The sequence below is a fragment of the Rhinolophus sinicus genome, chromosome 6, assembly GCF_057876585.1.
Source record: "Rhinolophus sinicus isolate RSI-liver-muscle chromosome 6, RSI-T2T, whole genome shotgun sequence".
Classification (NCBI taxonomy): domain Eukaryota; kingdom Metazoa; phylum Chordata; class Mammalia; order Chiroptera; family Rhinolophidae; genus Rhinolophus; species Rhinolophus sinicus.
The window spans coordinates 60,875,821-60,901,105 of NC_142506.1; the positions used below are offsets into that span (position 1 = coordinate 60,875,821).

Below are 25,285 nucleotides of genomic sequence, written 5' to 3' on the forward strand. Positions count from 1 at the left end.
TACTGCCTATCTTGTAGGATCCTTGGGATGGTAAAAATAAAGTACTTAACACATGCCTGAGCCACACTGAGTAAGATACAACATGTGAAATCTTTTTTTTTCCTTTTCTTTTCTTTTCTTTTCTTTTCTTTTCTTTTCTTTTCTTTTCTTTTCTTTTCTTTTCTTTTCTTTTCTTTTCTTTTCTTTTTTTAATGCTGGTTAGGGCTATGCCTAGAGCAAAATGGGGATTTGCTTATAGAAACAAGGAGTTTAGTTCTGTGTAGTTCAGGTACACAGTCAGCACAAGAACAGAAGAGTGAGTGATGGCAGCGACATGATATTAAGCGTTCTTAGAATAGCCCTGTCTAGGGGTCAGGATGGATATAGCACTTTGGGACTGGAGCTGAATTTGCATGTGGGTCTGCTGGGGTCTCTGGGAAGGAGAGAGTCAGTAGGCCTGGCAACTCGATGGGGTGTTGCACTTCCTTTAATTATGCAAATAAATTCACGTGGAACTTTGCTGGACCCATGATCCTTCAAAAGCTCTTTCCTAGCAACTAACTTGTCTGGTGAACTCCCCCCAGCTTGTTACTCTCCATAGAAGCATCGCCTGTAAGGGAGAGTTTTATGATGAATCTCACAACATAGAGTTTATAAATTTTTTTTTTTGCACAATTGAGAATGTCAGATGTCACATTTATTATGAATGGGCTACTTTTCATCCCTTAATGAGGTCACTGTTTTCTTCCAATTCTCCTTACCTTGAAGGCCAGTGCGCTGTACCACCCAACACTTGCTGTTCTAGACCCTTTTCTATCTCAGTCTCCACGTCAAGACGTTCCAGTTCTGGGGCTTGAAGACCTTGCTTGGGGACTAGTCAGCTGATAAGAGAATGATATCTCAGTCTCACATAGCCCATTGTCATTTACAAAGTGCTTTGCCCCTTTGAGGTCATTTATATGTCCCTCCGTGCATATGTTCTTCTATTCCATAGGTTGCCTTTTCGTTTTGTTGATTGTTTCTTTTCCTGTGCAGAAGCTTTTTAGTTTCATGTAGGTCCACTTGTTTATTTTCATTTGGTGGCTTGTGCTTTGGGTGTCACATCCATAAAATCATTGCCATGACCAATATCAAGGAACTTTTCCCCTGTGTTTGCTTCCAGAAGTTTTATGGTTTCAGGTCTTACATTGAAGTCTTTAATCCATTTCAAGTTATTTATTTATTTATTTTTGAGTGGTATAGTGTCTACTTTCACTTTTTTGGTCTGTGAATATCCAGTTTTCCCAGCATCATTAAATGAAGAGACTAGGATTTTCTCCATTTTTTCTTTCTCTTCGTCTTTTCTTCATTTTCCATCTTTTCTTCATTGAATATTCTTTGTTCCCTTGTCAAATATTAGTTGCCAGGATTCACTCCCAGTTGCCAGAGTTACTTGCTGGTTGAACCCCAGCAAGTTTCCCAACCTTTTTGTGCCTCAGTTTTCATATCTTTAAAATGGAAATAGTAATAACAATTCATAAGGTTGTTGTAAGCTTTATATGAATTAATGCATGTGTAATATTTAGACCTGGCATTTGTAATGTCTTAATAAATATAGGTTTAAAACACACAGAGTGGAAAGAAAAAATATCGAGGTAGTATCAACATGACTTTATAACTAAGTGAATGTGCATGTGGGTGGGTATTTATTTGTAGGTGTGGGAGGTAGAGTAAGGTAGAAGGAAGAATCTGAAATAAATTTGGTTTGGGGACTTAATGACCCTACAGATAATTGACCCCTTGGACTAAGATGGGGAGTAGGGAAGCTAGAATAAAATTGAGAAGTTGAGCCAAAATTGAATTCAAGTTTGTATCTGGTCAGTTGGAAATGGTCATCGGCAGCCAATGGTAAGCAATGGAGGTTGGGATTTCAGAGCTGGAGTTTATGATTTAAGAACTATTCACCTGTAAGTATTAAAATGAATAATAGTTACTATTTATTGAAAATTATGAGCACTGTGCTAAACATTATTTCAGTTAATCCTCTCAGCATCCCTAGGTAATAGGTACTATGATTAGCTACATCTCACAGATGGGGAAAAGTGAGGCACAGAGCAGATAAGTAACTGGTCCCAGGTCACTCGATTAAGTGGCCAGGAAGGGTTTGACTCCAATTTTGTCCTGAGCCTAGCTGTGAGATTGGCCAAAAGAGCATGATGAGAAAGAGGAAGTGTCCCATAGGGATGTTTTAGACCAAACCATTCATACCCCTTCACTCAGCCTTCTAATTACCAAGAGCTTCCTCTTTGTAAAACAAAATAGTAAGGGTGCAATACATGTTAGGTGAGTGAATGAATGATGGAATGTTAGAGGTTCAGGCTTTGTGGCCATAAAGTAGAGGAAGGCTTACTGGCTCAGGCTAGGGTCCCCCTGCCAAGCCTGTTCTAGCAACAAGACCCCCAAACAGAGTTCACAAAGAAAACCTGGGTGATTGCTTGAAAACTGACTCCCAGTGGCCAGCTATGACCTACTGCACAAAGAATTGGGGTCAGCCTGACACACTGACTGTGTCTTCAGCAAATGCCTGGGAGATTCGGATGGGCAGCTCTGTTTCCCCAAAAATAAGACCTACCTGGACCATCAGGTCTAATGCGTCTTTTGGAGCAAAAATTAATATAAGACCCGGTCTTATTTTACTATAATATAAGACCAGGTATAATATAATATAACATAATATAATAAAATATAATATAATATAATACAATACAATATAATATAATATAGGATCTTATGTTAATTTTTGCTCCAAAAGATGTATTAGAGCTGATTGTCTGGCTAGGTCTTATTTTCCGGGAAATATGGTACCTCACTGACCAACCAAGATGACCGGGGATCGAAGTGGGCTGTTTTTGTTACATAAAGTGCAGCCATAAAGAAATGATGTTGGTTTTCGTATGTGAGTCCTAACCCAGCTATGAAGGTGATTTTCAAAGGGGAATTCCCAAAATATTTAGAGCAATTGCGTGATCGCTGAGGTAATTACACAAGCTCCCCAAGTGACTGTTTTGTGGAGAAATGCTCATTTGGATTTGTAGTTTCTGATGTGTTTAATAAATACCACTTTCATTCCTAAAAGAGCCTCACTTCATAAATGTGTTTTCTCTGGGTGTAAAGGAAAGCATAGAGGAGCAGCTGACATGTATCCACCACTTCACTGGTCCTCTCTGTGTTTGCAGAGGAATCGGTCATTTGGGACATTATCTGAGCTCCATGGGCCATCATCCTCCCTGCTTATGTTTGCGTTATTCACAGCACTTTCACCTTTACAGAGAACAGCTCTCCATTGATGTCAGGCATTGTGTTGATAGTGTGGAGCCCTTGAGAAATGGCAGGCAAGGACCCACCTAACCTTGCTGCTGTTTACTGACTTCATTAGAACTTTATAGAATGTTCTCAGAGCACAGTGTGACCTGTGGAGAACCTCAATCCAGGCAATGATCAACATTGTCTTATGAAGGGTCTGCTGAATTTTTGTACCTCAGCTTGGTCTGATTTGGGTAGATGGACAAAAGTTTCCTGGCCTGATATGTTAGGTCTTGGTCGGTGCAATTCATTCATAGTTGCCCACATTTATATTAGGTTTCATAGATACTCTCAGAACTCTCTACCCTATATACTTTATCCCACAATAATTACACAGAAAATTACAAAGAATCAATTCCAGTTTAACAGTCTTTTTGCTTAACCAATGTTTTGCTCTGCTTACAGGTCTAATTGCTTTAATTCTCATTTTATTTTTCTATAAGTTAGGGATCACATTTTCTTCCTTAGATCCTTGGAAGGGATAACTGGAATTGGAAAAGATATCCTAACTGTGGAAAAGATACTTTCATCTGAATGTCTTCCATGGCACATTTCTCTTTGGCTATTCATTCCTTATTGAACACCTATGCCGTGCAGGAATACTGGGGGTATTCCTGGGGGGAAAGAAATAGGCAGGTGATGCCCTCCCCTCAGAGAGTGTGCAGACACAGAGAGCCAGGCAGGGAGTAAACAAAATACGTCAGGAAATTATGACGTATATTAGAAGCTGTTAAGGACTATGGGGGAAACAAAGCAGGAACATGGGTGGGAGGGTCGGTCAGGGGAAAAGGTGGTGTTTCTGTCTAAACCAGCCGTTCAGGGAGGTCCTGTCTGTGGGGACAACGCCTGAAGAAAGCCTTGAAGGAGGTGAGGCGTGCCATGCGGCATTGATTGAATGGTGTTCCGTAGGACATTTGTCTTGAGAAATGCTGAGCTGAAAAAGAGTTTCACTGTTCAGTACATTTGGAAATAATAACTTTTAGACATTCATAGTGCTTATTAGTGTCATAAATAATTGGAAAAGGCCTGCTGGAAGGAAACCTGTTTAACTCAAACATATATAAAAATATTTTCCTCCCTCCCTGCCTCCTTCCCTCCCTCCCTGCCTCCTTCCCTCCCTCCCTGTGTCTCTCCCTTCCTCCCTCCCTCCCTGCTTCTCTCTCTCCCTCCTTCCCTCCCTCCCTCCTTTTCTTCCTTCTTTGCTAACATGTTGGAGCAGCTAGACCATAGCTTTGAACCAAACTTCAGATGTAGCTAGGACCCTGTTGAGTGGTGATCAGTGGGGCTTCTGAGGTAGAAGGGCTGGGAAGGTGCACCTTTCCTGGAACCCTGGACCTAAGTGTGACCCCGAATCTGCCGCTTTGCCCCTGAGACAAGCTGAACCTTCCTTATTTTTGGGTTTTCTTATCTACAAACCGGGCATAATAAGAGTGCCAAGGATGCACGGTTGTTGAACATTAAATACAATGAGGAGCAGAAGCTCTTTCTAAGTTGTAAAGTACTGCAAAGACAGGTGCCTTACGTGCTTTTTTCTGTCTGCTCTTTGGGTCCTTGCGATGAGTCGGTCCACTGCTTTCACCCAGGCTAGGGGTCATTTCTAAAGAGCTTCCCAAAGGAGGGTTGAAGGAGATGCCCTAGGCAACCTGGGTGTGTGAAAGAGTAAAGCGCTGCCCTGTTCTGGACCAGAGTCCAAGACTGGGCCCTTCTTAGCAACAGGCTCCCATCAGGCACATAGAGGGACCACTGGCCCATTTCTCTACATTAGCCAGTGGTTCCCAAACTCTGGTGTGCACTGGAAAAACTTGGGATTTTCTCTCTTTTTTTACAAGTCCTGTTGCCTGGCTCCAGTCCTCAGACATTCTGACTTAATTGCTATGGGGTGTGAGTTGAGGATGAAGATTTTTCAAAGCTTTCCCAGGGATCCCAGTATGAAGTCTGGAGTCTGCTGGCATAAACTAATCCCATTTTTTAGCAGGCTGGGATCCTGTTTTTTAGCAGGCTGGCCAAGAGAAAAGCTTACGAGTTGATTGTGGTTTACAAATTGATGGATTTTATTCCTTTTTTCTTCTGGGAAGGTAAATGGATGAGAAGGAAGAGAGGGAGCAGGGAGAATTTGCTTTTATCAGCTGCGTGTTTTGACAAGGCGTTATCTCATTTAATCCTCCCAGTAACCCTGATACTTAAATATTATAATTCCATTTGAAAGACGCAAGAACTGATGGTAGAGAGCTTAAGATCATTCCTTAGGAATTCAAAAGAGGACATTTGGTTCTGTTTTCTGGTTTTTCCCACTGCACTGTGCCAGCCATTCAACCCTCCTTTCGGATGCCCTCTCCGTGGCCTGTTCCACCCTCTTCATTTTCTTCTTAGCTTTCTGGCAAAACCTGGTATCCAGCATTTGTATATCAGTGTCAGATGAAGTCAGTGTTAACATTTTTTTGGAAGGCGGGGAGGTTTTGCATGTTCAGCATAAGTATGATTGGGAAATGACATACTTTATTCCCTTATAATAACCGTGCACAGAAAGTAGCATAATAAACGAGAAGCATGGGAGTTTGACGAGAGAGAAGCCCCTTCTGTACCATACAGTTTATGGCTATCAGTAAGGTTGGCCCTGCTTTGTCCGTTTCCCAGACTAGCTAAAGACTTTTCAGGGACTAGGAACAGAGGCAGGCACCTGATCTCCCCTGATAATAGTTTATTGGTTTAATATTTATGGAGCACCTACTGTGTGCTTCGGCACTAGGAGTAACAAGATAACTAAAGGCGTCTGTTACTCTAAAGGCGTTTGTCACTGAGCAGCACAGACAGACATATTAAGCCTAATTAAAGTATGGTAAGTGCAGTCCTAGAAGTGTGTTGATAGAGGCAGCAACAAAGAGTGATGGATCCCACTGGGCGGTCACAGGGAGGAGAGTGGGAGGCAGCTTCTTAGAGATGTTGATAATGAAAGTGACTTTTGAAGCATGTGTTTGGGCTCACTCATGCCACCACCCCTTTGGCCGTCGCCTTGAACACCAGTGCTGGAAGGATCATTCCCTGAGGAGGTAGGGCAGGTGTTAAAGGGTGGTGGGAGTGAACCCAGGTGGTAAGAAGTTGAATGACTTGCCCAGGGTCATGAGTGCAGGAAGAGGTAGAAATTAGACGCTGACTCAAGTGTCCTGACTCCACGTTTAGTGTTCTTTCCATGACATTGACTTTCTTTCCTCTGCTGGTTCAGCAACTGGCAGGGCCACACGGCTGAGAACACAGTGGTTAACTTGTGGCATCAGGTGACATCTTGATGATTTTTTTCCAGTTGAACCGGGTTGCCAAGGTTCTTTCTCCCTTCTGAACCCAGGCAGTGAATGCACTATCTCAAATGGAAAAGAGAGCCCTGAAATGAAAGGACTCCAGAAAACCTCAGGTGGAAAATAACAAAATCTGAGATGTTCCATTCTGACATTGATGGTGTAAATACAGGTGCCGATAAATATGTAAAATCACCAAGACTATTCTGCCTTGGGTGTTACATAATTGAGTATTTTACAAATTGGAGTTTATTCAAATAAATGCAATCTTATTTCAGATGCTTCTAAATCCTTTACATTCATAATCACCCCCCATCCCACGTTTTTATCACCAGCTGAAGCCACTGTCAATTCACTCAGGAGTCACAAGTAAATTTCTCCAGCCACAGATTTCTCCAAAATCTTTCCCAAGGCCATTAAACCTAATATGTCCCAAACAAAATTCATTATTTTCTTAACATAGCCTTTATTTGTACCTCTTTAACATCCTATCATGAACTCAGTTGTGCAAGCCAGACACTAAAGTCTGTCGATTCCAGTTCCTTGCCAAGTATCCCCCCAATCTTCTTCCCCACTCCACTCTTACAATTCTGCTTCAGGCCCCCATTCTTTGCCACCTGACTCTGCAGTGTACTTTAACTATATTCCAGAAATAAGGAGTGTTTTCCCACACTAATCCACCCTTCTTAGTGAACAGAGAGTTGTCCAGCCAGCTTAAACAAAATCAGAACCCTCTTTTTAGTCTAATTCAATACTCAAATCTTTCTAAAAGGCTGGTGTCTTTCCCCATGTCAGTTAAGTCAAATACCTTGAAAATAAATGTTATTGATGATTGGAGCTTTTATTGTGTCTCAATCCATGTTGTAGTCAGCATGGCATTTGGCTTAAATGGTTATGTCATTCTCTTTCCATTCAGTTTTAAAATAAACTATTCTTACATCCATGGTGCTTAACGTGTTTGGAGCCGTGAACCCTTCTGAGAATGTGATGAAAGGGATGGGTCTTCTCTTGAGAACCGTGCACATGTACGTACACACACACACACACACACACACACACACACATTTTGCCTACAAGTTCAACACGTTCTTAACTCATCCATGGATCCCTAGCACTGTCATGAAATCTGGGTTGAGAACTCCTGCATTATATGCAATTGTTTTCATCCTTCCATGTCAGAGGCATGGTCTAAGTCTCTATTTTAAAGACGGGCTCTAATGAGATGGATCCTAGTTGATTCGATCACCTGGAATACTATCCCACAGTGTGAGCCACGTCTTTTGAGGAGGGCCTGGGACCAGCCGTTGGTCTGCACAGTCGTCTTGACTGTAAGGAACTCCAGGGCTTGGCTAACACTAGCCAGACGTCGCAGCAATCAACTTACACTCTCGGCCAGGTAACCTGAATTCTTGTCTTCATATGCTCTACTCACTTTGGGCCACTTTTAGAAACACAGCTCTGGTGTAAATCAAGGCACATCTGCTGTGATAGTATTTTCTTGTATTGGTGTAGATTGCTTTCACTTCTGCCATTGCATTTCTCCTAACAAAGACCTGGTGAGAAGGTCCATGAGTTGTATACCTTTAATGCATGAGGATAAAGAAGGAAAGGAACACAGAGAGAGGCTTGTTGAAAGTGAGTTACATCAGGAAACATGTAAAAAGTCCCATTCTGGTGCAAGCCCCCAAGTCTCTTCATCGTAGACCTGTACTCCTCAACTACATGATTTAATTCAAGCTACGCATGAGCCTAAGGCATCCAGACAAAAATAGTTGGATCCATTCATATCAAAAGTCTCTACAGGAATCTGCAAGGAAGAAAGCAAGTTATAGGCAAGTGTGAGTGCTGACTAATAACGTTTGGGTGATATGGTATGCTACTGGTACGCTTGGTTATTGATCATTTTATCTCACATAAATGGGACCATCTTGGAAAAGGTAAATATGAAGATATTTTTGTGTGTGGACTTTTTTTCTGAGCTACCCTTAACTATGCTCAGGAATTAGAAATATGATCTCAGTTAACTTCACCTGATGTCCCCAGCATATTTTTTATATTCCCCTCGCCAAAAAACAAAAAACACACAAAAAAAAACAAAAACAACAACAACAAAAAATCCACAAAAAACAACAACAGAAGAAACAGTCTTACTAGGCTGAACCCTTTCTCTTTCACGCTCTCTTTCTCTCCTTCTCTCTCACATCCTGTTTCAAACTTGTAGAAGCTTTAAGCTGAAGGAAACTTGGAAATTGGTTAAATATCTCTTTGTATAAGAAGGAAACTGAGGCCCAGAATGATTAAGTAATTTGCCAGAAGACACACACAGCTGATTAGTAGCAAACCCAACATAAGATCACAGGTCTTCCTGACTTGTTTTCCTATCTTTCTAAGCAGAAAAATTGATTTCTTGACACTCAGAAAGTTCAAAATATAGCAGAGAAAGGCTTATAACAGGTAAAAAGTCATAATGAGTAAGTTTACAATCGCTTTTCCAAAACTACAGTTATAATATGTGTCCACTCTCCCTCTTAACCCCACACTCTCATTAAATTCTACCTCATTGAAATATGCTCTTCCAAAGAAATAATTTCACCATTGATTTTACTTGGTGGCTTTCTAGGGTCTGTCCAAAATATGGAGAAACAAGCGTGCAATTTTTCCAGTTAAAAGGATAAAAGTTTAGCTACATAAAACTTACAATTTCTATCAAATTGCAAATTGGCATCCTTGCTCTCCAAAGGGCAGTTTTGTTTCAATTACTTCATCAGAAACTATTTGATAAGAGCTAGTGTTGGACTTGGCACCATGTCCGGCAAATGAGCAGAGGCAGGGAAAAAACCTCACAGTCCTGTCAGAAAGGAATTGGGAGGTGAAGAAGAGATGAAGGAAGAATAAACCCAAGCACAGTGAAAGAACACTGGTGTCATATATAGAAGTGAACACTGTGGAACAGAGTTAGAGAATGATCAATACACCCAAAAATGGCCCATGTAAGTCGTAAATGGCTTTGTGGGCACAGTGGGATTTGAACTTGGCCCTTGAGCGATGCGTAAAATTTGAACAGCAGGAAGGAAGAAGAGGGTGTTGAGTGCTTGGGCAAGGACATTGGAGGAGGAATTAACACAAGTTGTGAGATGGGCGGTGGGTGACCAGCTGACTGGATCATGCATGCCAGGTTCCAGGCGGAAAGAAAGTTGACTGGGTAAGTAAGTAGGCAGAGAGCTTGGTAGTAGGTACTCAAGGCACTTTAATTTGAATCCCTGCTGTGTAACTTTGGGCAAATTACTTGACTTCTCTATGTCTCCATTTCCTTGGATAAAATGAGAATACCGATAATCCCTCTCTCATATTGTTGAGGAGATTGAATGCGATTTACAAGTTCTCAGCACAAGTACAGGTTAGAATAGTGCTTTCTGTGTGCTCCATTCACCTTAGTAAGCGTTTTTTACGCCCTTCGGTTTGGGTTGGGAGGTTACACTAAACAGGCTACAACAATATTAACTATTATATTTCGGGTGAGGCCAGAAAATAAAGACTTGAAAGTAGCCTGAGGAACTTGAACTTGAATAAACAACGGAGAGTGGTTCTTAGGCAGAACTGAATTTAGAGAATCTGGGCTTAGAAAGGCTCTATTCAAACCTCCAGGGAACTTGAATACTCTGCCCCTACCCTTTGTTGGTTGCTCAGACATCTCACCCCTGGGGAAGGAAACCACGTGGCTGCCTGAATTGGCGTTTGGATTGGTGACAAACAGCATGGAAGGCATTTGTCTGAAAAAAAAAAAAAGAAAAAGAAAATGGATTTCAAGGGACTAAAGTGAGTCAGATTTTTATGGTTCTTTCCCTTTAGTGGATCTTTAAGGGTCCAGTTTGGAGGTTAATAAGTAAAAAAGCTGGAGAACCAGGTTAGTGGATTGAATATTAACTAGCCCCTTTTGGATAGTTCCTGACAAGTTATCAGTGATGTGGAGAGGATACCTGTCCGGCTCTGGGTAGGCCCTTGTCTTCTTAAGAGTCATCTTTGACACTGATAACCTCTAAGCACTGGCAAGACTGCACCAATTCATCCTTCTGGCATCCCAAGGAGATTGATAAGCAGGGCCAGAGAGCCGGTCCAATTGCTGAGGGTAGCGAGCCAGCATTCAAGTTTCAGAATCTGTCTATGAGTCAATAATTCTGAGACCCTCTTAGGTTTACGTCGGAGAGGCTGTTCTCCAACTCTGATCATCTGGTCTTTGCACAGTTACAAGGTCTTTCCTATGGAATTTTTCTAGGGATTCTTGGCCTGTGACTCTAAAGGGAAGAGATCTAACCAGTTACTTGCTCTTTTCACTAAACTTAGCCAACCTCTCCAATAGGTAAACTATTTTTAAACCTCCGGCAGCTGCAGTTGATCTTGGATGAGTCCGAAAGTCTTTGCTTTTCAGATCTGACACTCTCCTCCGTGCTTTATTTTTTTGCAGCCTTGGCTTCTGCTGTCATCTTTCAGGAATTTGGAATCAGTAGGAACAGTGACTTTACCAATACATGACCAACACCCCAAGGTCAACAAGAGACTTGGGGGGAATATTCCTAAACCTATTCTGCTGCTCCCAATAGGGAATTAGTGAGAAAGCAGGGCCAAATATTTGCCAAACCTGGCCCTAGATATTTATTTTTCAGTAATATACACAAGGTGACTGATATACACAATATCATTATGAACAGGAGCCGCATACAACACACTAGCAACAAAGCACAAACAACACAAACTAAATGTAATAAAACGACAAGATTTCTGTTTTCCTGTTATAGCATCACACTACCTAAAATACATTTTCGTGTGCACAGAAATAAATACCAAGGGTTACACTTGAGACCATTTCTACTGATTCTAGAGAACGTGATTGTTAGTGACAAATAATGTGATTAGCCAGCAATGATAGCTTTGTGTTTAAAACAAAACAAAACAAAACAAAAAACAAAAACTTTCTGGCTGTTGTAGAATTCAAATAAAAGCTGGTTATCCTTTCTGTTCTTTCAAACTCCCCTAGTGGGTCAGATGCCAGGAGCACCCCCTCCCCAACCCCCCAATTTCCTAATGTGTCTGTAGAGCCACTCAAATAGGGGTTTGGGCCTCTCTCTCTCTCTCTCTGTCTCTCTCTTTCTTTCTCTCTTTCTCCCTCTCTCTCTTCCCTGCCCCCTCCCCATTTTTAAAAGGCGTTAAAGAACATCTCTGGGAGACAAAAATAGCTCAGTTGTGAGAGGCCTACACACTGGAAGGCAACTGAGAGATGCAAGTCAGCGAGGGCCAGCCCGGAACATGAGGGTCTGTCCCTGGGTGGATGCTCCTCGCTGCCTGGGTGCCGATTCTCTGCCTGGGCCCGGTGGGTAGAAGGAAAACCGGGTTTTCCGGGGGTGGGAGGTGGGCCGGTAGGTTTGGGGTCCAGAGTCAAAGGGAAGGAAACCCCGCCATTCGGGACTGAGGGGCTGGCTCTTCCCTCCCTTCCCCCCACGTTTTGAAAATTTATTTTGCCCAGGCGGGGATTGGCGACGGTCAAAAGGGAGCAGTTGGCACTGAATGTCACCCTGAAGGTAAAATGAAAGACAAAAGATGAACGCATGCTTGCTTTCCGTTTGCAGCGGCTGCGGCGGCAGCAGTAGCAGCAGGATTTAAAGGGGAAAAAAACCCACACGCACAGACACACAGAGATACACACCCAGAGGCGCCAATTATGCAAACGCAATAATGCAATCAAATCATGACAGTGCCTGGAATTTTTAAAAAATATAGCGATATTTATTTATTTTTTTTTTAAAGAGAGAGAAAAACGCATGCAAACAGAAACGTGCACATACCACGTAACCACCCGAGGAGAACCTGGCAGCCTCTCTCTTCTTCTGCCAAGTTATCATTGAGAAAACAGGCAGGCATCATGACGTCCTGGGTCACAGGGAGTGCGGACCGACGCTACCAAGAGAAAAGGGAGGCGCCTGGGCGCTCCGGCTAGCCGCGGGCGCCCCTCTGCCCCTCGCAGCCCGGCTCGGTGAGTGCACAGCCGCTCGGGACGCGGACCCCAGGGGCCAGGCCGGCCCCGCGCCCGCGGGGGCCGAGCCGGTGGCCGTGCCCTTGCCAGCGGCGGGCCGGCCAGCACCCCCTCGCTGGCTGAGGTCGCGGGAACCCAGTGAAAGGAGGCGTGTGTAAGATGTGCAATGTTCCTGCATGGGGGTTTGGTAGACTTTTCTAGCCAAAGAAACCGGCTTGGGCTTCTTTAAAACCCCCGGCGACTCACCCGATTACCCTGCTGCAGTTCTGACCCTGCCAAGGTAACTGGTCCAAATCCTTATCATCAACATCTGGAGACAGACATTTGCATCTGGGGCATTCTTGATTTGCAGTCCTGGTTGAAACCTCTATTGCCACCCCCCTTCCCCCTGCACTTGTTTAGAGTCTCTTGGAAAAAGAAAAAAAAAAAAAAAGAAAAAAAAGAAGCAGCAGCAGCAATCCCTCCCTCAATAACACAGCCATAAGTACTGTCCGCCTCTTGTAGACGTGCCTTACCACGACTGCAAAACTGTCAGCGTGTGTGCTCGAGACACAGATAAATTCTAATTGCAAGGAGATTTGTTATTTAAACACCTTTCCCATCCCCCTTCCAGGATAGAGACTTCAGTGCTTGGTAAAGTGGCCGAGAGTGAGGGCAGAGTTAGGGCACCGGGACTGGGAGGGAAGTGGGTGAGTCCTGGGTCTTCTGGGGAGAGGGGATGGGGGAGGGGTCGTTGGGGTGAGGGTGGCCTCAGGAGTTTGGACTGCTGTCGGGGGCTGGAAAATCCATCTGGTGATTGCTGCCGCTGTCGTCCTAGGTGTCTCCCTCATGTCCTCTACGCCTCATTCCCTCCCAGTCCCCCAACCCGTTCACCTTCCCAAGGGAGTCTCTGAAGTTGCACGGAGGTCACCCGACTATCATTTTAAGTATTTCAAACCACCTACCCCCTGCTACCCCTCAAGTCTGTCAGAAGCTTCTGCAGAATAGAGCCCCCCCCCCCCACCTCCCCTGCATGTTTGGTGATGGAAGATTCTCAGAGAAAGACACAGAGGGCAAAGCTTCCCTCCTCCCCTTCTCTTCCCTTCCAGCTGCACCCCCTCCCCCTTTCAGAATCTTAATGAGCATTTCTGGAAGAGTCCGGAAGGGCCTGGAGAAACCCCTGCATGCACAGTGCTGTGGAATGATTATGTATGTGTTTATTTATTGTGCTTGCTTCGGGTATGTTGTGAATTGCCACATGGGTCTGCTTAAGCTGGGGAAGCACGCTTGCTATGTTTGTGTTGTAGCAGCAGAACCAGTGGCCCTACTATAGACACAGGCACACACAGAAAGCAAATGATTTTGCTAACATAAAGTAGAGGGCAATGTTGAAAATATCACCTGTCTCTCTCAGAGAGAGAGAGAGAGAGAGAGAGAGAGAGAGAGAGAGAGAGAGAGAGAGAGAAGAAATTCTCAGCATATGAGTTAAGAGACGCTATTAGGTCTACATATGACCTCCTACTACTTCAGAACGCTACTGCTTAATACTTTACATCAAGATCCAGAAACCTGCAGATGTTTTGAAGTGTTTCAAAGCAGCTAAAAGACTTGGTCTGGTTTTGAAGAGAAACAATCTTTTGTTTCTCATGCTGCCCAAAGAGCAAATAGGGGAGTGTGTTGGGAAGATGTCCAGATTCAAAAGCAGCAGGCCAGAGGGGAAGGCAGGGGGAGGGGGCTGGGGAGTGCTGTCAGCATTCTTTTATCATATTTTTTCTGTCCAGTAGATTTGATGTTATCAACATGAGTTAACCAACCTGAGAAACAGTTCCGTCATTGTGGGAAAGGGAGGGAAATTTGAACGGTTCTCAAATCTGAGCTGAGGAATAGCATACAGAAAGAAGGTACATAGAAACCCTGATGGAGATGAAGTGACATTGATAGGGCCTCTTTTCCTGCAAATATGAAAAGAATCAAGTATATCATAAAGTAGGCCTACATGATCTTTCAAACATATGTGTGTCTGTTATGTCTGGCTTTGTGATTTTTGCGCAATGAATTCTCATAACTTTAAGTTCATGTTACATAGAAGTAGAATGTGTGTGTTGAGAGTGGTGTCAGGGCCCATAAAACTGTCCACTGACTGGGGTGATGAACATAGATAAAAGATCATTTATTTTCTTTAATAAATCAAAACAGCATTTAAATCTTCGTGCCTGCTGTACACTGAAACCTGCTGGTCTCCTTTAATAGGAATTGTAAGGGGCACAAAGGGACTTTGTGACGGGTGATGCTTTAACAAACTACAGCAGATCAATCGATTAGGTTCCCATGTGTGCTCTGCTCAATTTATTCTGTGCAATTTTTCCAGAAATTAAAAGGTTAGCAAGAGGGTGCCATGTTCCCATTTCCATGGGAGCACCAGTTATGACTGTACCAGTATTTCAATATTAAGTGATCGTCAAGATATTTCATCTTTCATTTTGAGTTCTGAATTTGAATCAGCGTGAGAATGGCAGGGCTTCAAGATAAGGTGTAAGTAACTATGCAGACAGCGGGAGAGGCTGGTAGGGAAAGTGCGGCTTTGATCAGGAGCCTTGTTTACAGGGACATTTCGGTTGCAGCTAGAATTTTAGCCAAGAGGTAATGGGCTTATGTTTGAAATTGATCATGAGTGTCTCTCTCTCTTTTTTTTTTCTCCTTCACAGACATGAACTGCACATTAGCTGAACACTCAAGGCAGAACTTTCATGATGTCCCATGACATTTTCAAATCTAGACAAGTCCCCAGACTAGTGTCTCACAGGAAAGGGGGTTATTTATGAGGTTCTCCTTTTGTTTACAGAGGTATCAATACAAGTAGCTTTAGTCTTCTTTATTATTTTTTCTAATGTCTTGAGTGCTTGACTGTATTAAATGCAAAACAAATTATATCTGAGGAAGTTAAAGTATGCCTTACAGATTGACCCATGAAATTGATTTCAATTAGACATGGAAGATCTCATTATCCTGGCAAGGGGCATTTAGGCTATAATGTAAGAATTTTGTTATTTGTTTCAAAATTGTTGGAAAACTGCAGGAACAGAAAGATTTTGAGGGACATGCCAAAAGCCACATTAATGAAGAAAAACACTGGTGAGATACTTTTGAATAATAGATAGGCGATGTAATGGTCAACCACAAGATAAAAATTTTACAGGATTTTTATGGCTTTAAATTGGCTGCATTGTAAACTAAGCTTACTATTCTATTAAGTCATTTATACTTTTCAATTATTTAACATCTCTGGCCAACCTATCTTCTGTGGTCTTTTTCTGTACACATCAGAAATATGTCTGGTAGTAATTGCTTGTTGTTAGTGCGGGACTTTGCAATGGAGCAAGGTTTAATTTTAACTTCTTGAGACAAATTATTACAAAGAACGCACAGAGGAAAAAGAATGTTATGCAAACAGTGCTAGCCTTATGAAGTGGAGAGAGCTACAACATCCAAAGACCGTAATGCAATTTAAATCCCTCTCACTAAGAATCTTTGACAGTATCTGTATTCCAGGGACTGTGCATTTGGAAATACTATCTCTCCATTTAAATGCAGGTCTTCTGTTTTCTCCACGAAGCAGTTGGTGAACCTTTCAATCGAACTATTGGTATGAGAAAACCAATGGAAAATTTGCCACGAACATTAGAATCTGATGTTTTGAAGCAATGATTACCAAGTTTCTCACTGTTGTGATTTTTTTTTCCCACACACTTGAAATATCTTTATAAAGTCAAAATAATGTGCTAGGGGCTCTTGTGCAAAGAAATTTTCTCTTGTCACTTTACTGTTAGTGTTTGAAAGCTGTGAAATAATTCGGCTTTGCAAGTCAGTTTTTGGTTAGCATTGCCACGCCAGTAGAGTCTGGGGCCTCAGGAATCAGAACAGTGAATTAGGGATGAGATCTGGGGGAGCTTAAGGATCTTTCTCTGGAACTACCTTCTTTGGACTGTTTTAAACTTAATTAATGCGAGTGTTCCGTCTTGGAATCAATGGTGGTGGTGGCCAAAAAGGACAGCCAGAGCGTGTGGGGTCTTTAAGAGACGATTGCAGAAGGAAATACAGTCTTTTGGAATAGAATGGAGCCTTATAGTTTCCGATCTTCACAGTCAGGCAACTAGAAAAATCTCGGCACATCTTCAAATACAAATTCCTACGGTACACGTTGGGATAATGTTCAGACTCTGTGTGTCTTTATCATATAGCTAGGAAAATTTTATTTTTTTTGGAGATTAGACACCATTCATTTACTCAACTCTGATGATTTCCAACTGTGAAAGACCACTCCCCCCTTAGTTTACCTCCTCCATGGTACTGGGTGTAAATCCCACCCCCATAGTCCTTCTGACATGTACATCATGTACAGATATTTAATACTGTGTTTATACCATTGTGCTTGGTAATTCCAGTAGTTGTGAAGATGAATTATTGGTTGTTTTCAATCAGCCTCTGTTTATATTTCTATTATGAAGGCTACTTTGTTCTTTTAAACAAGGGGATGGTCACAGTTACAACAAAAGAGGGTTGAATGTGTTTGGAATACCTGTGAAGATATTTTATCTACTTATGAACACTTATGGCTGTTCCAGGTGGTACATCTGCTAAAATAAATAACCTGGATAGGAGTCTATAAAGGATGCTACTTAAGGAAGGAGCTTATTTTACTTCCCTTATACATGTGAATGTTTTTTAGCTTGACAAATATGCATATCTGACATAGCAACTTCTTACTGTTTTGAAGATTTAATTTCAGAAAGCTAAATTTATATGAAGCATGGCAAAACTTTTGTACTCTTATTTTGATTAATACTTATGTGGTAAGATAAACAGTGTTTCCAGATATCTGTGTTACCAGAGTGGTCCATTTAAATTTGATCACACTCTAAGATATATTTGATTAATTAGGCTGATTTTTATGTCCAGTGTAATTTATGTTCACCGATACCTATTTTTATTAGCACAATTACAGATTGTAAAACAAATTTTCATATATGTTAAATACTAAGAACAAGAATAACTAACGTTTGTATAGTGTGTTACAGTTTATAATCAATCATAAGCTGTTGTTTGGAAGAATACTTATTGCACTTTCGTACTTAAGAAGGCAATCCATTTTTACCATGTAAACATTACATGAAAATAGATTCTTTTATCAGTTTCCTCCCTCCCTCTTTCCCTCATTCTCTCCCTTCCTTTTTTCTTCTTTCCTCTTTTAATGGGGAAAAAAAATCTACCGACTTTTTTTTTGTGTGTGTGTGTAGCACGTATAATTACCTATTGCACATTTCTATTAAAAAAGGAGCCATAGCAAGCAATCCAACATGATTTTTGGAATATATCTTCTGCCTACCAGTGTTCTTGAGGAAATGTAAGGTTGCAGAAGTCATTTCATGCCCTGTATGTTTTCAAACATAAATCAGGAAAATTGTTAGCGAGTTATAGCTCTTCTTAGAGACTGTGGCTATAGTACTATAGTAAACACAGGCTATATATTTTTCCAAGTTATTATGTGTGGAGAGAAATCCAAAGTTGGCTATTTAGAGGAATGGTTTAATTCAGTTATCAGAAATTCATTTTCTATCTAGTATGAGCATTTGTTTCCCAAAGCTTGCAGAAATGGGACATAATACCTGATGATCCTTTCAATCAATCACCTTCAGAGTTAGAAATTTGCTCTTTTTAGCTAATGTGTATACCGTTTTCCCCAAAATAAGACCTAGATGGACCATCAGCTCTAATGTGTCTTTTGAAGCTAAAATTAATATAAGAACCTGGTATTATATTATATTATATTATATTATATTATATTATATTATATTATATGACCCAATCTTATAGTAAAATAAGACCGGGTCTTATATTAATTTTTGCTCCAGAAGACGCATTCGAGCTGATGGTCCGGCTCAGTTTTATTTTCGGGGGAACACGGTACTACTGAATATTGGGCTTCAGTTAAGGATCGGTCGAATGGTGCTAAGCTGAGTGATGGTATAACCTGCCTACCATCTTCATCAGAGAGCAGGGAACCTTTGTTTCTTCATTTCTAAAATGAAGGGGTTTGACTTGAAGCTCTCCAACATACTTTACCCCTATGATTCTGAATTAAGCAGTTGATTAATAAGGAATCAACCAATTACTTATCCTCCTGTTTTTTCTATTCTATAAAATAATTATTTACTAAAGTATGGTCTTATGTCATGGCCAGAAATAGTATATAGAGTAATAAGAGAGCTCAGGTTCATTGGCTTGAAATGAAAGCTTCATGGGCTTTAGGCACTCAAGTTTGCCTTAAACTTTTTCAATGATTCTGTCAATTATTAGCTATTCAAAACATACTTTTTCACAGAAAACAATCTTAAATACTGAATACTTTTCTAGGTTTGACTATAAAAGCCTATGTTACTTATTAGTGTGTAATAGCGTCTACCAGTGATGAAAAATGTGAAAAACAGTTTGATATGAGTGATACCATAAAAGGAATTAGAACTGAAGGATAGTTTATCATTTATCTAGACGCGGGAGGGTTGATGTTTAAGGGAATATACATGTAACTGGAAGTTAAAAAGATAGGTGGAAACTATTGCAGAGTATCTGAAAGGGATTGTAAGAAACTTTCAGGATTTTTAGAGGTTGATGACAAAGTGTACAAGTTATCTTTCCCTTGGAATTGTGTGACATGAGCACAATTTCTAAGACTGTCGCCTGTGATGAGATTTGTTTTTTGACACCCAAATGCATTGAAAAGTGGGAGAGTGAAGAAAATTGGAGAGGAAAAATTATCCTCTAAAATAATTGGCCAAGATGTGGGAGAAGAAAAGGTGGATGGCCGTTGAAGGTGGAAGACAGAGGCGTGTGTGAGTGTGTGAATGTGTGTGTGTGTTTGTGTGTGTGTGTGTGTGTGTGTGTGTGTGTGTAAGATAGCCTGGTCTGCATTTAACTGATCTACCAAAGGAAAAACAGGGAAATGAATGTGTGTACAATCTCCTATAGAGAAGGTACACTACATTAGTTAAGTGGAAAAGCTTTGGAATTAGAGTATCCATTCTGAAATTTTTGCTGGGTCACTTATTGCCTGCGCGATCTTGTGAAATTATTCAATTCTCTGAATTTGTCTTATCTGTAAAAATGTGAATAATAAAAGCATCTGCTTCCAAGATGGTTATGAGAGTCGAGTGAGACCCATGGGTACACACGTGCTTGAAAACCATATTTAGTTCAAGGTGGTGAGGAACAGCCATTGGGTCGACCAGTATCTCTGAGCTGACCAGGTCTGACCAAGTCTTAGGCGAATTTGTTTAGCTCCAAAGTGGTCTTTGAAAGGCATGTTTCTTGTCCACTGTGGTCAAAGAACTGGTGGGTACTTTACATATTACTTTATTTAGGGAGGGAGCAGGAAATAGTATGAAGCTGGCCAGTTGATTGTAGCAAGCCTGATAATTCTAATGTATGTGATGTCAGTTTGGGAGGAACATGTTCCCTGTCCTTTACACATGGCCTCAGCTTGCTGAAATAAATAGGGGAATGACTGAAAACAAAAACAATGTATTCAATACTTAATTGTCTTTGTCTCAAACATTGCTTGTCATTTGCACTTCTGCCATGGCACTGGCATTAATCTGAATTTCCTGGATTTTTCCTAAGGCTGAAAGAATCATTGTTTGGCAATAAATACTTGAAAATAATGATATGAATTCCATTAAAAAAGATTTTCAGGCTATAACAGAAGTAATTAATGTAGTGCATGAATCTACTCCAAGTTCTAGATTCTATACAGATCTTTTTCAAGAATCTACTTATTTTTATGTATGATTTACTGATAAATGTCTAGCCAATTCTTCCACCAGAAATGGACTAAATTTCAAAACCTACAATGAAGCAGTAGATCAAAAATTATTCAAGAAATTTGGCTATTTGTATAGACAATATATTTTTAAAAGACAGATCCAGAAATCTATGTGGATTCTACCCAAGACTGGCCGTGTGTTTTGCTCTGGTTCACAAGATAGTGATCAATGGAATTGTACACTTTTTGATCTGTTAAACCTAGAAACTGAAGTGAACCTAGAAATCAAGCAATGTCTTGGGATCAAGTTTGAATTTAAAAGTAAATGTTGAATCTCTCTTACCAAAACGCATCAGGCCCTCAGTGTGCGGAATATATGCTAAACAAATGAAGGAAACCGTCTTTGGGTGGTTTCATTATGAGTCAATTTTAAAAACTTTGACATGTATATAATTATCTGGAAGTAACTGAAGACCCAGCATGAGCCCTGGAAGGCCACACAAATAACATCCAAACCGTTGTTGAGGAATTGTAGTTTTCTATGAGATTGATTGTAAGTGGTGAAATTGACCCAGCTGGAGTTTGTTTTAATTTTGGAAAAAAAATATTAAATATGTAATAATTTAAATATGTAAAATGTATTAAATATATTTAGTATCATGCTAGGGCTGTTAGCAAACGCAAAGTTATTTAAGATAAAGGTCCTCTCTTTAAGGGACCTACACTCTCTTTATGGAAGTACAATATATACACGTGAAACTATTAAGGTAGCAGTCCAATACAGAATTGTGCGGAAAATGAATGCTATATGGCAAATTGATATGTGTACTCTAAAGCAGAGTATGCAACAGAATCAGAGCTTGGGTTGACCTTTAGGTGACCATGTCTGAGCTGTGTGACCCTTACCTCTTTCAGCTGGAGTTTTCCCATTTGCAAATTGGGCAGAGTTTCGTCTGTCTCATTGGATTGCTAAGAGACAAAGTATTTGAATGCGATGAGACAAAAAGAGTATTTGAAAGGTTGCTTTGCTTTATGATAGAGACTACACAAATTGTAGGAATGACCTAGGGCTTATGTCAGTGTCCTTGAGAGCAGGGGCTATGTCTCAGATGACTTTGTACATCCCCTCCCACCCCCGGTGTATGGCACTGTGCCTGGTTCTGAGGCTCAGTAAATGTCTGTAAAAACACATGGATGCCAGGCAGTGTGGTCAGCCCTTGACATCTGTGATTCTTTCCGTCTTCACAATGATCTCGTACGCTAGATGCATTGCCTGCTTTTCATAGAGGAGACGAAAGTTGAGAGATGTTGAACAACTCGCAGTGCAATCAGGTAGAAAGTAGGAGGCCCAGGACAGGAAGCTAAACTTACCTGGCACCAGAGCCCAGACTTGTCATTACTGTCTGTGGGCTCTCCGAGGAAAGGAATTATGATTACTTCCGAGCAACAGTGTGGCCACAATGAAAAGCCAAGGCCTCACTCGGATCATGCACCAGTTGCCCAGGCAGCTCCTGGGCTGCCTTTCAGAAAGGGGGACACGTCTCTGAGCTGCTTGGCACAGTTCACGTGGCCTTTTGTTAAACTGTCAATGCTGATTTCTGCCTTTTGAAGTAAAACGCACAAGCGTGAGAAAATACCATACGATGTATCATAACCTAGACTTGTCATAGGGACAGAAGGGAGGGGAAGGTCGGCAAGGGACACTCGGATAATGGAGAGGCTCACAAATGACTTGGGCTCAGTTTGTTACAACAACCAGCAGCCCCACCCACCCCCATCTCTTATCCTCTCTTTCCAGCTTAGAGTTTGGTGAGGTCTAGAATTTCCATTCTCCTCCATATTAACTGTGGTAAAGACGGAGGTTCCACTCCTGAGCAGCATATTGCATGAGCTGTGCTGCGTCCCTCTCCTAATTATCCTGATACCCTCCTCCTAGCAGTAGGTTCTACTGGTGTTTATAATGAACACTCCTAAAATGGCCCCCAATGAACCCATAATTTTAAAACTGTAGCCTCTGAATTGGGAAGCACAGCTACCCATATACTCTATTATTTGTTTCCTCCATTGATTTGGGAGGAACAGCAGAGTCATAAAATGCTCGACACAACATTAGTAAAGCCCGGTGAACTCAAAGGTTTATATAAAAAACCAGGGCACATACGTTTTAGAAATTGGGATTCTTTTTTCTTTTCTTTCGTTTTCTTTTCTTTTTAATTCTGTGAGAACGTAGCCCCTGGTCGGTCAGGACGGCAGAGGTAGAGACTGTATTTCAGTGCAGGGAATACCTTTCACTGTTATCAGAGGCCGGTCGGTCACAGTGTTTGGTTTCCCAGGAAGAGCGCTAACCCACCCGAGAGGAAACCTGGTGGGGAGACATCTCCCACCCTCCTCCCTGACCTGTGGTAAAGGCGGCTGTGGAATTGTGTGAAGTTGTCAAAGGTTGCTGTGCTCTCCGGCACTTGGCACCAGCTCCGCTGAAATGCGATGCCATTGGTTTTCAGTAAAGGTTCCTTTCTGCAGGGCTGCAAACACAGATCAGCTGCTACTGTGTATACACAACCAGGGAGCAAATCAAGCAGCACATTTCAAGCAGCCTTTTAACCCTGAGACTTTCCAAGATCTCCTCTGCACGCAGGAAGTTTTCTTCTCCTTCTCCATTGTCAGATTTAGAACTGTGCTCTTGTCATCAGATCTGAGCTAGGCTCCTTGCTGCACAGTACAGAGGCCTCCTTAAGACATTTGTCCTTGAAACTGCACCAAACTCTTGGAAGAACCCAGAACGTGTAAGTATGTATGATTTAGGCAGCAGTAGCACAGGGCAAAGCTGCAATCAACCATTATACAATATCCGATTAGCAGTGCAGGAGAGGTTTTCCCGACGTTGTGTTACATTCATTTTCAATTCCTTCCGAGGAAACCAATCAATTCCAGCTTCTGATACAGTGACTTTGCAGTAGATGGGATTGTACTATGTTAGCTTTAACTATTTGCTGTGCTCAGTTAGCATTTAGATGTGACTTGTGGGACAGTTATTGTGGGCATGAAACTATAAAACTTCTACATTTTTATTAGGAATGATAATTGTTGGCCATGTCCGTCTTGAGAAACAAGTTTGCTTTGGGGAATGTTTTTAAAGAATTAACCCCATAAATTCATGGACAACAGAATGAATCTGCAGTTGTTCTTGTTCTCAATAAAACATAGTAGTTTGCAGTCCTAATTTATTTACTCATAAAGAGTAAATTAAGTTCCATTGAGATTTTGTCTTAATTGAATCCTATCCATTGCTGTCTGTTTAGTATTTTACTGTCTCGTATGTATCTGTTTAAGTTACTTGGCTGGGATCGAAATCTGGTTAAACCTGTGTTTAGTCACTCTTTAGATCCTAAGACCATTCAGGTGTAGTAAATGGTTACACAATTTTGGTCAGGGTGGGGGGGTGGGTTTGTTTTTTAAGGGGTGGTGGTATTATTCTTGACAGCTGTGAATGGTTGTCAGCTGTGGACCACGGACTAAATACTCTAAGGCTGCAAGTTCAATCTCAGCTTCTCCACATCTGTAACTCCAACCAGTAAAAGCCCGTGCCCCTTTCTATCAATTTTTAATATGCACTGATACTTAGGTTTATAAGATTAATTTCTCTCAGATTAGTCTGATTGATAGCTGGATTGTGGTTTCTTAAGAGCTTGCTCCCTGAAACCCACAGCAAAGCTGCATTCCATTTAACTAGTGAATGTAAAAACGGGTAACCATGGATTCAGCCACCAGTAACTGCCAGTGCAATGACTTGTTGTAAACAATACAAATGAACCAGGAGAGCAGGAGGCAACCAGACATGAAATGATTTTAATAGAAATTACGGTAAAAGGTCATGTGATGTGGTATCAGCTTCTGTTCAGTTTTAAAGGGAAAGTCTTTATTTTCTCCCCACTACCCCACATGCACCTATTTCCAATCAACCCAAGTAGATATCTCCACAAGCTTGGCAGTTCCCACTCAGTGCTTCCATGGAGAATGGTGGCCAGTGTGATTCTGGGCAAAGCGTGGTGACTGGTGGATTTTCACAGTAAGTACCTTTATTTGGGAAACAAAAAGGAAGTCTGCGCATTCCAGGGCTTCTTTCATGGAAGGTCATGCTAATTGTGTGCTAGAAGGCCTCCAGCTTTGAAGTGAGAGGACTCCGTAGTTTTGTTTTCTAGCTTTTATGTCTTTTCTCTCTCTTCCTAAATCTCTGGGTTATTAAGTCTCGGTCTTTCTGTAAGCTGTTATTTGCTTCCCAAGCAACTTCTGCAATATGGTAATGAGCACTCACAAATACTGGGAGAAGTACCGTAACCTCAAGGTTTTCAGCCATGCAGACCTTGTCTGAGTTCTGCGTGGACCACATTTTATAGTCCGGTGTGCATTTCTCTGGTAGAGATGGTTTCTGTGTATGAAAATGGTTGTATTTATAAATGGGCCTTCAACCAAGAAATTTTTAGAAGTCATACCTGTGTTAAGTACTAATCTTATGGTTTGTTTGGTATACCCGTACCAGCTGTGCTTAGTGAAAGGCAATGAAAGAAGACACTCTAGTAAACCTTGGGTGGTAGGGGGGGTCACTTAAAAGCCAGCTTTGGAAGGTGGGCCTAGTCGGTACCCCATGTGCAGGAATGAAGGGGTTCAGAGTCACTGTCTCAGAGAATCACAGACCCTTTAATCAAAGGTCTGTCTGTAGGTGTGTTGTGTCTCAAGGTGAAAACAGACCTGAACTGTACTCCTGAGCCATCCCTCCTTTTATACACAGATGGTATAAATAATCAGACCATCTTGGAACAGAAGCTGATGGTGTGTTTATAGTTTACCTCCTTTTAA

General features: G+C 41.5%; 1 protein-coding gene and 1 long non-coding RNA gene across 13 annotated transcripts in view; one reads left to right on the forward strand and one right to left on the reverse strand.

Annotated features, from left to right (window-relative positions):
* The window catches only part of ESRRG (estrogen related receptor gamma), a 549,788-nt gene that overhangs the window by 25,364 nt on the left and 499,139 nt on the right, over positions 1-25,285 (forward strand). For 2 of the 12 annotated variants that reach the window (XM_088799144.1, XM_019743599.3), the window contains exon 1: positions 12,501-12,636. The exons of 3 other annotated variants lie outside the window; for them this stretch is intronic. Coding sequence is in view for 1 of the 9 variants with exons in the window: in XM_074317030.2 (XP_074173131.1) it covers positions 24,439-24,497 (59 nt within the window). In the remaining 8 variants the exon portion in view is untranslated. Of the gene's footprint in view, positions 1-11,887; positions 11,977-12,500; positions 12,637-12,775; positions 12,917-23,005; positions 23,215-24,365; positions 24,498-25,285 lie in introns of those variants that run through there. 7 more of the 12 variants (XM_088799147.1, XM_074317032.2, XM_074317033.2 and 4 more) reach the window with 6 other exon arrangements.
* On the reverse strand, positions 7,432-12,585 carry LOC148758184 (uncharacterized). Its single transcript, XR_016021561.1, has 3 exons — positions 12,449-12,585; positions 10,281-10,381; positions 7,432-8,418 (listed from the first exon to the last, which is right to left on the reverse strand). It is a non-coding gene; the product is annotated as an uncharacterized LOC148758184 (long non-coding RNA).